Below are 12,476 nucleotides of genomic sequence, written 5' to 3' on the forward strand. Positions count from 1 at the left end.
ATTTATATATTTTTATATTGCACACACACAATTCTGTGGAGCAGGGCCGCCATGTAGCAGTATACCAGTATAGGATGGCCCTTAAGTGGTTAAAGACATTTCACAGCTTCTCCAAGGCACTTCTTCAGTTTCAATGAGTGTCAGGAAGATTCCCCACAATATTGTATATCCACACAAGTAGCACAGACAGTGACACCTTAATACAGTTGACTGTCCTAGAACAAGATGGGAGGTGTGGAAGTTGTGGAACCTCCCTATTCTAAATACATAACCCCATCTGTTGTGTTAGGAAGTCTGTGTAAGGCTGCTTTCACACTGGGGTGGGGGTAGCATTTGCGGTAAAGCGCCACTATTTTTAGCCACGATTTACCGTTGTTTTTGCGGAGGTATTCGGCCGCTAACAGGGCGCTTTTAACTCCCGCAAGCGGCCAAAAAAGGGTTAAAACCACCCGTTAAAAAACGTTGCCGGCTGTTTGGCCACTCTGCCCATTCATTTCAATGGGCAGGAGCAGTGTACAGTGTTCCTTCACCGCTCCGAAGATGCTGCTTGCAGGAGTTTAACGTCCTGCCAGCGCATCGCTTCACTGTGAAAGCACTCGGGCTCTCACACTGGGGCTGCAGGGGAGACGTTTTTCAGGCGGAATTTTTAGCCCAAGAGTGCCTTAAAAACGACCCAGTGTGAAAGGGGTCCAAATGTTAATTTCTCATATTACATGGCTAAAGGTGCAAATGGTTGTCAAATCACCAGGGTAGAGAAGTCACAAAGGCATTCTATATGGAAAACAGTTGGTGTTGAAGGCCCTCATGCCTGTTCAGGGATGGTTGTTCCAGTTTGACATAGATGGCCCCTTTACATCTCTTATTGTCTTGGTCCAAAATCAGTGGAGAAACACATCAGGTTTACACAAGAAAAAGGTACAGAATAACAAAATTACCCTTTTTGGACTGTGTGTTGCATGTCAAGGACAGGGTGACTTGGACATTGAGGAGTACAGGAAAACTACCCACACAGACACAAGTATATGCTTGTCAACTACCATGACCCACTTGGGGGTTATTAGGACTCGGAAATATCAGCCTGAGAAGCAAATATCAAAGTCTAAAGACAAAAGAACACGGACATCTAAGCAGTGTTTGAAAGTCTGTGGCTACCCAGACTGGCCTTTTGGTAAAACGTTTTTAGAATTACAGAACAAGTCTAGTTAAATGTGACTTCTACCAGCTATAAATCATCACGTATAAGAGGATTACCTGGTATACAAGAGTTCTAGGAGGCCAGGGAGATGGTCACTAAGTTCTATGACTCGGTCATGGGTTATGTCCATTGCGCGGAGCATGTTGCAGCACTCTGTAAGGGTGGCTGGAGGTCCATCAAGCTCATCACACCACTGTAAGCTATACAGCATTTCAGCAACTGGAGAACAGAACAGATAATAAGGAGTTAAATTAAATATGTGCATACATAACTGATCAAATAATTCTAGAAGAAAAGAAAAGAAAGAAAAGAAAAGAAAAAGAAAAGAAATATGGCTGTAATCAGGCTTTAAATGAAGCACATGGTACCCACATTGCATTTCCTTGTCCCATACCTATTACAACGGTCATTGGAACATATGAAGAACTCACTAGAAATTCAGATACTATAGTTTAGCTTTCAGTTTAGCGCTTTAAAGCGGAGCCTGACAAAATGTACAGCTACAAATAATGTAGCTGCCAACTTTTAATATAAGGACAATAACCTGTCCAGGATACCACAATGTTGGCGCTCCAAGCCAATTCATCAATTGGCTTTGGGTGCAGGCACTGGCATTGCAAGTAAGGCAAACCAACAGTAAAGGCTGCAGGCTTCACAGTGCCACAGTTCCTACTGCGCATGCACAAGTCACACTGAGCTTTCTAAATGTTTCAGTCGTCTTCTGGGACACACACAGGTCCCAGAAGCCAGCAAGGGGGAGGAGGAAGTGGCGTACCTCGCCACAGCAAGGTAGGACAGAAGTCAAGCTGCAAAAGAAGATAAAAAAGGTATAAAAACGATAAAAAACAAACAATATCCAAAAGTGGGGGGGAGAGGGTGGTCTATTGTTCAAGACCTAGTACAATTTCAGCCTGGAACTCCACTTTAAAGCATAACTTCACCCATGACAACTTGATAAAAAATAATGTTCTTTAGCAAGCAACATGCATTCCACATTAAAGCGGGAGTTCATCCGAATTTTTTTTTTTAACATTAGATTGATGCTCATTTTGTCTAGGGGAATCAGGTAGTTTTTTTAAAATCCAAGCAGTACTTACCGTTTTAGAGAGCGATCTTCTCCGCCGCTTCAGGGTATGGTCTTCGGGACTGGGCGTTCCTATTTGATTGACAGGCTTCCGATCGCATCCATCGCGTCACGAGTAGCCGAAAGAAGCCGAACGTCGGTGCGGCTCTATACGGCGCCTGCGCACCGACGTTCGGCTACTTTCAGAAAATAGTGACGCGGTGTATGCGACCGTCGGAAGCCTGTCAATCAAATAGGAACGCCCAGTCCCGAAGACCATACCCTGAAGCGGCGGAGAAGTTTGCTCTCTAAGACGGTAAGTACTGCTTCGATTTTAAAAAAACTAGCCGATTCCCCTAGACAAAATGAGCATCAATCTAATATTAAAAATTAAGTTTTCGGGTGAACCTCCACTTTAAGCCTCATGCACACTGGACATTAAAATAACGTTATAAAAATGGCAGTAGCTTTTCAAAGTTTTTGCAATAGGGTTTTTTAGTGCTCATTAGCATTTTTCCGTGTCAGCGTTGTTTTTTTTTTAAGAATTTTTTTTTTTCAATGGATCAAAAACGCTGCCGAGCAGTTTTTGAGCGTTTATCGACGTTTATCGAGCGTTTATCGACGTTTAACCCACGTTTTTTTTTTTTTTTTTTTTTTTACTGCTCAAAACTGTTGATGACAGCCTATGTGTGCATGGACACGTAGGATAACATGATGGAGAGTTTAATGACGGTCAGAAAAAACGTCTACAGCCAAAAACAGCTGCTGTAAAAACGTCCAGTGTGCATGAGGCCTTATAGTGACAAAATAAAAATTGTATCAAAGAACTGCTCCATCCAGTCCACAGTACATCATAGCGTGTGATAGGACAAAAAGTAGGTCCAACAGGCTTAATGCATTTCGAGGACCAGCCTCTTCCTCAGAGCTGGCTCACACGCTATGATGTACTAGGTACTGGATTAAGCAGTTTTTTGTGATAAGCTTTGCACTGCAATCGCACGGCGTCCGTGCGATCTGCTGCGTGTCAATGTTCTATTACCATCCCCCAAAAACAATTGCAGAATACAGCAAGATTGCCAGAATTGCATTGTATGGGTGTAAAAACCCATGCAATGCAATTTAGGTACAGAAAAAAAGGGGGGGGGGGGGGGTCCTGCATCATACAAAATGCATATCCGAATCACATGTGGTGTGGTGTTTGCAATGCACAAGTGTGAACCCAGGCCAAAGTTCCACTTTAATTGCAGTAAGGCTGAAGGTTGGGGGGGATACCTCCCTGCTTTGAATCTGGACAGCTGTTAAGACAGAGATCAATATCACTCCACCCTAAAGTGATAAATAAGTTGCTCATCAAGCTACATTTACAGAAGACGTGTTAATGCGATGACCTAGACAAGCAAGATAAATCCTGATGAAAGGGACTACTGAGGGATTGGGTGTGGACGGCAATGTGTAGAATGAAAGAAATCCATTTCCTTGTCTTAACCTGTTGACACACACAGAGCCACGTGGGCCAGAAGCGTTTAGATATATTAGACAGACCGATGGAAGGAGCGAGGGCCGACTGGAAAAGCCGTCTAGCTGCGGCGTGGGTGGAACAATCCACAATGTTCCCAGGACGTTCCAGCTGGCCAATTAATAGACACTAATTGGCTTTATTCTAAACATAAGCCATTCCATCTTAAAATCGAGGGAAAGTTTTGGCAGCTGCGGCCTAAAGAATAAAAAAAAAAAAAAAAAACTTCAAGACTGAAAACAAAGCATGAAATACTACCCTCCATTCCCCCCTATGGACTGGGATGGTATAAATGGACTTGTGTCTGTTTACACCTGCCTACCTCCAATCCGATCCAGTCCAGTAAAACAGAAAAAAATGGAGCAGAGGGTAGTGGGGTGTAAATGGTCAGGCAGGCTCTATGGAGCCGGTTCACATATCTCCGCAGCGTGTCCGTGCGTCTTTTGGTCCGTTTAAAAATACAAAATTCAGGCTGAAATCGGACCTGAAACAGTGAACTAGGACTCACCGGACCCCTACTGTGAACCGCATGCGACTCATATGTGAACCTCAAACTTCGGGTAGCGCCATCTGAAGGGGGGGGGGGGAGCTGACACTATTTCAATTCATTCAACATGCAAAAAGTAATGAAAGGTTAGCTTTCTGGCTGTATAAGAGAATACAAAATATTCATATACAATATTTTAATAGAGTTAAAAAAAAAAAAAAAAAAAAGTTATTTATTCTGGTTAGAGTTTAAAGTGGTTCTAAGCTCAGTTCTTTTTTATTCTATGCATGAAGGTAAAAAACCTTCTCTGTGCAGCCCCCCTAATACTTACCCTGAGCCCCATCGCGATCCAGTGATGTGCACGAGAGCCTCGGCTCTTTGGGGACCCTCCCTCCTCACTGGCTGAGACAGCTGCTGTCAATCACAGGCAATGAGGACAGAGAGGGGGTGGAGCGTGTGAATGGACATGCAGAGCAGTGGTTCAGGAGCCAGCCTGCATGGGCGCCCACGGCAAAAGTAGGGGGGCCCAGAAGCGCCAGTTGGGGACCCAAAAAAAGCAGGATCGGGGCTGCTCTGTACAAAACTACTGCACAGAGCAGGCAAGTATGACATGTTTGTTTGTTTTTTTGTTTTTTAAACGAATTGCCATTAATATCACTTTAAGGGGTTAGAACCGGTGCTAGATTTTAACTGCTGTCCATGTCCTACTAGGGAAAAAATAAAGAATGTACAAAGCCACTATGCATTCCCATCCTCTGTACTGCACCCCACTTTATAGAATGACAAGATGCCCATGTACAAGAGTTAGGATTGGTTTGATGTGTCTTATGGGCATAGAAGAGGTTATTCTCCATTACCGGTTATGGTGATCCTCGCTTCAATCTCCCCATCTTTCCTCAGTGCGTTGTTCTCCAGAATACGAAAAGCCATTTTGCTCATTATCGCGCCTGCACACAAGTGGTGGGGCAGCCAAGTCTTTTGAATTGATTTAAGATCTGTCCCAGATGTTTCCGAATTCATACTCAACCGCCCTTCCAAAAGCGGCTTGCTTGACCACTGTAAAAGAACAGAACTGTCATAACACAATCACGGGGCCATTTCATCACCTCATTTGTTTTATCGAAATATCACAATCCACTTAACCTTCCAAGTTCACAGAAAGATTACATGGACAGAGCAAGGAGTTAGAAAACGCAGCGCTTCCAGTACCTGTCCGGGGAGAGCTTGGCGCATCTTCTCCCATTTCTCATCCCTCGGGATCATCAGAGACAAGTGCTCAGCCAGGAAGTGAGAGGACGACAGACCGGAATCTAAGAGCTTGACGTATAAGTTATCAACAGCACTCATCAGTGCTTGGAGGCTAAATCACACCAAAAAAAGAAAATATATATATTAAGTAAGGCAGTCAGCAGGCGATTCAAAGAACTAATCTAATTGGCTTCCCACAGTTTTTATGGCAGAGCAATTTTTTTTATTTTTAAAGCACAGCTAACCCAAGAACAAACCTTCCCCCCCCCCCCCCCTTATTTTCCTGACAGTTCTGGGGTGACAATGCTTACTCACTGGACAGATTGATGGCAGCAGGAGCCATTTGTCAATCAAATCCTGTGACACAGAAGCAGGGCTGGGTCCCGCTGTCTGTGTCAACGGACACAGCAGCGGGACTCGGGTGCAAGCACGCACGGGTGCCCCAGTGGAAAGCGGCTATCCATGGGGGCACCCGATAAAGAGATAAAGAGAAGGGGCCTGGAGCTCCAGCAGAAGACCCCAGAAGAAGAAGAAGATCGGAACTGCTCTTTGTAAAACCACTGTTTGTTATTTTTATACAAAAACATTTAAAGGTTTATTAACACTTTAACAGACCAAATAAGAGAAATTCAATGTCAACATACACTTATTACAGAATGTAATCACAGCAAGATACTTTAACATCCCATAATAGCCAGCCAGGCTGACTCTCAGTTTCAATCCACATCACCACAGTAGCAGACTTAGTTAGCATCTCAACAGTCTATTGACCTGTTCATAAGGAACCACTTGTAATACTGTATGTCCAGATCTCCTGCAATACATGAATTATTATTTCTCAGTCACCCTATGCCCAAAAGGGCTGCTCGGCGAGATGACAGATGTACGTGATCTCTCCCAGCACAGCCGACCCGCCGCCGTAAAACTGCGGCGGCTGGTCGGCAAGCGGTTAAGCTAGTGCATTGTTGGATCACTAACCTTTTCCTTCAAATCCCCTTCTAAATGTTTTTTCGTTTTTGTTTTCTTTGTCTGAATTTCTCACTTCCTGTTCCTCCTCAGTAAGCTGTTCTGGCTCACTAACCCCCAGCCAGAATGGCTCGGATGGTGGGGGCAAGTTTACTGAGGAGAAACAGGAAGTGAGGAATTTAGACGAAGAAAAAAAAAATTTAGACGTGAAATCGAAGGAAGAGGTAAGTGAACCAACAATGCACTAGCTTAAAGGAACCTATTTAGAAAAGAAAAAAAGGTTTCTTGGCCGTCTCGTGGCAACTTGAAGTTTCAGATCTCTCCATACATTTTCTATAGGATTAAGGCCTGGAGACTAGCTAGGCCACTCCACGACCTTAATGTGCTTCTTCTTAAACCGCTCCTTTGCTGCCTTGGTGGTATGTTTTGGGTCATTGTCATGCAGAAACCCATCCAAAACCCATCTTCAGTGTTCTGGCTGAGGGAAGAAGGTTCTCATTCAAGATTTCACAATACATGGCCCTGTCCATTGGCCCCTCAATGCAGCAAAGTTGGCCTGTACTCTGGCCTGAGGTATGATTAAGCACTTATAGTGCGAAATGCGTCAGTGTTTTACTCCCGTGTATTGTGCTGTGACTTGTAGTGCATTTTTCCTTTTTTAAATAAAAAGACACCCATCAAGGTTTTTTGGAGTGCGGCTGTCCATATTTTCCATTTGTGGAATGTACTCTTAGCAGAGAAACCGCCCCAAAACATCTCCGTGTTTGACTGTAGGGATGGTGTTTTTAGGGTCATAATTGTCATCATTGTCAGCATTTTTCTTCCTCCAAACACAGCGAGTCGAGTTAATGTCAAAGAGCTCAGTTGAGCGTGTACACGTGCCTTCCTGAAGAGGGGACCCTGCAGGCGCTGCATGATTTCAATCTGTGGCGGGGTATTGTGTCACCAATGGTTTGTTTAGTGACTATGGTCCCAACTGCCTTGAGATCAATCACAAGCTCCTCCCGTGTAGTTCTGGGCTGATCCCTTTTCTCATGATCATCCTTACTCCATGAGGTGAAATCTTGCACAGGGCCGATCCTAGGCAGGGTGCACAGGGTGCTCTGCACCCAGGCGCCTGCAGAGGTGGGGGCGCCGAAGTGGCAGAGTTCTCCCCTCCCTCCTCCTCTCCTTGTTTGTGTCTAGTGTTCTAAGCATAGGTGTGTGTCTGTCCAGAACTGATGTTTCTCTGACTGTCTCCTGTACAATGTCTGCAGTCTCTGACCGTCTCCTGTACAATGTCTGCAGTCTCTGACCGTCTCCTGTACAATGTCTGCAGTCTCTGACCGTCTCCTGTACAATGTCTGCAGTCTCTGACCGTCTCCTGTACAATGTCTGCAGTCTCTGACCGTCTCCTGTACAATGTCTGCAGTCTCTGACCGTCTCCTGTACAATGTCTGCAGTCTCTGACCGTCTCCTGTACAATGTCTGCAGTCTCTGACCGTCTCCTGTACAATGTCTGCAGTCTCTGACCGTCTCCTGTACAATGTCTGCAGTCTCTGACCGTCTCCTGTACAATGTCTGCAGTCTCTGACCGTCTCCTGTACAATGTCTGCAGTCTCTGACCGTCTCCTGTACAATGTCTGCAGTCTCTGACCGTCTCCTGTACAATGTCTGCAGTCTCTGACCGTCTCCTGTACAATGTCTGCAGTCTCTGACCGTCTCCTGTACAATGTCTGCAGTCTCTGACCGTCTCCTGTACAATGTCTGCAGTCTCTGACCGTCTCCTGTACAATGTCTGCAGTCTCTGACCATCTCCTGTACAATGTCTGCAGTCTCTGACCGTCTCCTGTATCATGTCTGTAGTATGTCTGGGGGCTCTTTCTAACAGAAGCCCTCTCTGTGCCCAATAAAGTGCTCTGCTTCTCTTCCTGTATTTTGTTTATTGTTAGGAGATCATGTAAGGATACCAGGGAAATGAAGACTTTGTGGGGGGGCATCTCTGTGGTTGAGTCATTGCCATAGAAACATTTGTAAAGGGGAGGAGTTAGTAAAATGACCACGTCCATGTGGGGGCGCCAGAAATATTTCTGCACCCAGGAGCCTGTGACCCTAGGATCAGCCCTGATCTTGCATGAAGCTTCAGACCGAGGGAGATTGATGGGTATTTTGTATTTCTCCTCCTCACCTTTAGTTGTCTCCTCCTCACCAAGCTTCTTGCTGATGGTCTGGTAGTCCATTCCAGCCTTGTGCAGGTCTACAATCTTGTCCCTGACATCCTTTGACAGCTTTGGTCTTGCCCATGATGGTGAGGTTTGAGTGGAAGAAAGATTCTGCGGACAGGTGTCTTATACACATAACAAAGGAGCACCTTCTTAAATTGACAGGACTAATCTGTGTACCACATGGGCACATATTGTAGCCAGACTGTGGGAGCCAGAATTATTGTTGGTTGGTAGCAGATCAAATGCTTATTTTACTCACTGAACTGCAACTCAATTTATAACATTTGTATTATGTCGTTTTTCTGGATTTTTGGTTGATATTCTGTCTCAATAATTTAAAATACACCTATGATAACAAATTACAGATCCTTCATTTCTTTACCCACTTCCTTACTGGGCACTTAATCCCCCTTCCTGCCCAGAGGACTTTTTGCGATTCGGCACTGCGTCGCTTTAACTGACAATTGCGCGGTCGTGCGACGTGGCTCCCAAACAAAATTGAAGTCCTTTTTTTCCCCACAAATAGAGCTTTGTTTTGGTGGTATTTGATCACCTCATTTTTTTACTTGTTGCTATAATAAATAGCTCAATTTATTTTATTTTTTTATCCTCAGTCTAGGCCGATACGTATTCTACATATTTTTAGTAAAAAAAAAAAAAAATCGCAATAAGCGACTGGTTTGCGCAAAAGTTATAGCGCCTACAAAATAAGGGACAGAATTATTATTTTTTATTATTTATTTTTTTACTAGTAATGGCGGCGATCTGCGATTTTTATTGGGACGGCGACATTATGGCGGACACATCGGACACTTTTGACACCATTCACATTTATACTGCGACCAGTGCTATAAATATGCACTAATTACTGTATAAATGTGACTGGCATTGAAGGGGTTAACACTAGGGGGTGAGGAAGGGGTTAAATGTGTATACTGCATAGTGTTCTAACTGTGGGGGAAGGGGGGTGACCGATCTGTGTCTCTATGTACAAGAGACACAGATCGGTCTCCTCTCTCCCTGACAGCACCGCTGTCTGTGAGAGCCGGCAATGAGAAATCATCTCATATGTAAACATATGAGATCATTTCTCATTGGCCGCACAGATCGCCTAGCAAACGGCCACTCCGATTGGCCGTTCACGGCGATCTGTAATTGGCTGTGTCCAAGGGACACGGGCAGCACAGAAGTTCCCCGCTGCGCGCTCGGGAGCGCGCGCGCGCGGGGAACGCGGAAAGGGGCGGACGTCAAATGTCGCCCCAGAGAAGTAGAACCACCTTGCGGCCGTATATAGTCGTACGGCCGTCGGGAAGTGGTTAAAAGTGGACAAACTTACAAAATCTGCAGGGGATCAAATAATTATTTTCCCCACTGTATATAAGCCCCCAGTGTTGAAGCGGTTGTAGAGCCCCGATTTATTTTTATTTTTTTACTCGCCTGTAAGGCATAATGAGCTAGTGTGCACCGCACCATTTTTGATAGAGTAAGGGAGGGTTATAAGCCCAGCCAGTTTTCCCCTTGGGGAGATCTACTTTCACTTCCTTTAGCTATACTTTAAGCCTGTCCCACTGGAAACCACTTGCCAATCTTAGGATATTTATCAGTTGCTGCAAACCCCAAAAGAAAATGAGTTTAAAATATCTGACACGCAAGAAACAAAGGATTGTGTTGGCGTTACCTGTGCAGAGTCAGATGTGACCCCTGAAGTTGCTCCATGATCCACTGTGCAGAGCGATGAAGAAACTTGCTTCCTTTCGGCAGAATGTTAGGCCGGCAGAGAAGTGACGCTATACCACACATCCATGTGTGCTGCAATTTCAGCATGAGCGTTTCTAGCAGGAATTACAAAAAACACAAGTTACACTCAGACTACAGACTGTACTAACCGAGAAAGCTGAATACTCATTGGCTACCCTGAAGTGGTACCTGACAATTGAGTTTTATCAGAGGGCTGTACACACAGCTGGAACATCGTGAGAAGCAGGTCCTCTGCCGATGGCATTTGCAGGCAATCTTTCACAGAACTGAAAAAGTTGGAGGCCACATCGCAGATGAAGGACACAGACTGCTCAAGGTCACCGGCTTCCGAGAAATCCTTCGTTTTAGTCAATGTGCAGTGAAGTTTATCAATAATCTTCTCCACATAGACTTCTGCTATGAGTGTCTCTGGAAGAAAATAAAGAGATTTGTTTTCACACACAAGGGAGTAAAAACCATTATAATGAACCATATGCCTAACACAGGCGCCGATGGCCTTCACACAGGCGCCGATGGCTTTCACACAGGGGCCGATGGCCGGCACACAGGGGCCGATGGCTTTCACACAGGGGCCGATGGCCTTCACACAGGCACACAGGGGCCGATGGCCTTCACACAGGGGCCGATGGCCTTCACACAGGGGCCGATGGCCTTCACACAGGGGCCGATGGCCTTCACACAGGGGCCGATGGCCTTCACACAGGGGCCAATGGCCTTCACACAGGGGCCAATGGCCTTCACACAGGGGCCAATGGCCTTCACACAGGGGCCAATGGCCTTCACACAGGGGCCAATGGCCTTCACACAGGGGCCGATGGCCTTCACACAGGGGCCGATGGCCTTCACACAGGGGCCGATGGCCTTCACACAGGCACACAGGGGCCGATGGCCTTCACACAGGCACACAGGGGCCGATGGCCTTCACACAGGCACACAGGGGCCGATGGCCTTCACACAGGCACACAGGGGCCGATGGCCTTCACACAGGCACACAGGGGCCGATGGCCTTCACACAGGCACACAGGGGCCGATGGCCTTCACACAGGCACTGATAGCTTGTGGCCTTTTTTTTTTATTTTAAGGGTTTCTTTTCCAAGTTTTAAACTCATTTATAAATTCTTACTTTTTTTTTTATCTTAGGCCCCTTTCACACATGCGGACCATTCAGGTCCGCCTGTCAGTTTTTTAGGCGGACCTGAACGGATGCTCCATGCAGTTCTATAGAGCAACGGATGTCAGCGGTGACTTGTTCGCCGACATCCGACCTGCTCCGCTAATATCAGACGGATGGAAACCCTATTTTTAATCTATCTGGTGGATCCGATCGGATGAAAACAGACAGGCCAATCCGTTTTCATCCAACTCCCCCTATAGCGGAGATCCGACAGGTCCGTCTCTCCACAGTGAGCAGAGACAGACCTGTCATCCGCCGGCTCAGCGGGGATCAACGGATCGATCTTGGCTGAGCAAATGGAATCCGTGAAAACGGACAGTCATGTGTGAAAGAGCCCTTACAAATAAACATTTATAACAGATGGCATCCATGACACTGGTTATGTAGAGAGTTCTGAGCCTTCTAAACAGAAATCCCAGCAGTAACTTTAAAACTTTTTAGCTATAAAGTGATGGTAATCCCTTACATATACCCAGTGAAGTGACTAATCTCAAATGATGAAACAAATCCATAATCAAATACATAAGTTGTACCCGTTCTGCTCTACATCTGTAGAAAGTCCAAAATCTATAAATCTTACTCTTAGAAAAAAAAAGGGGGGATGGAGAGCTGAAATTAAACTCTGCAGAGCTCAGTAAAGAGAGCTCTGTGAGTCGATTGGAGATAAGTTAAGGGAAAGTACCCCCCCCTTACACACAAACAGAGCTGAGGTTGTCAATCACAGGCTGTGTGTTGGAGAGCTCTACCATCCCTTTTCTTTCCTTGGGGGGTCATGAAAAAAAACACACTCATGGAGATAGAAGTACTTTTATTCAAGATCTTTAGAGTTGCCAGCCCTTTTTGATTCAAGTATTGTATTTATGGG

At 45.5% G+C, this 12,476-nt stretch overlaps 1 protein-coding gene across 1 annotated transcript in view; it reads right to left on the minus strand.

The window, feature by feature from the left end:
* Positions 1-12,476, minus strand: part of LTN1 (listerin E3 ubiquitin protein ligase 1) — a 165,148-nt gene that overhangs the window by 83,039 nt on the left and 69,633 nt on the right. Inside the window, exons 13-17 of the mRNA XM_040338841.1 lie at positions 10,606-10,845; positions 10,358-10,511; positions 5,471-5,621; positions 5,119-5,317; positions 1,252-1,414 (exon numbers count right to left, since the gene is read on the minus strand). Of these exons, the coding sequence (XP_040194775.1) occupies positions 1,252-1,414; positions 5,119-5,317; positions 5,471-5,621; positions 10,358-10,511; positions 10,606-10,845 (907 nt within the window). The remainder of the gene's footprint in view (positions 1-1,251; positions 1,415-5,118; positions 5,318-5,470; positions 5,622-10,357; positions 10,512-10,605; positions 10,846-12,476) is intronic.

Source organism: Rana temporaria, chromosome 2 (assembly GCF_905171775.1).
Source record: "Rana temporaria chromosome 2, aRanTem1.1, whole genome shotgun sequence".
NCBI lineage: Eukaryota > Metazoa > Chordata > Amphibia > Anura > Ranidae > Rana > Rana temporaria.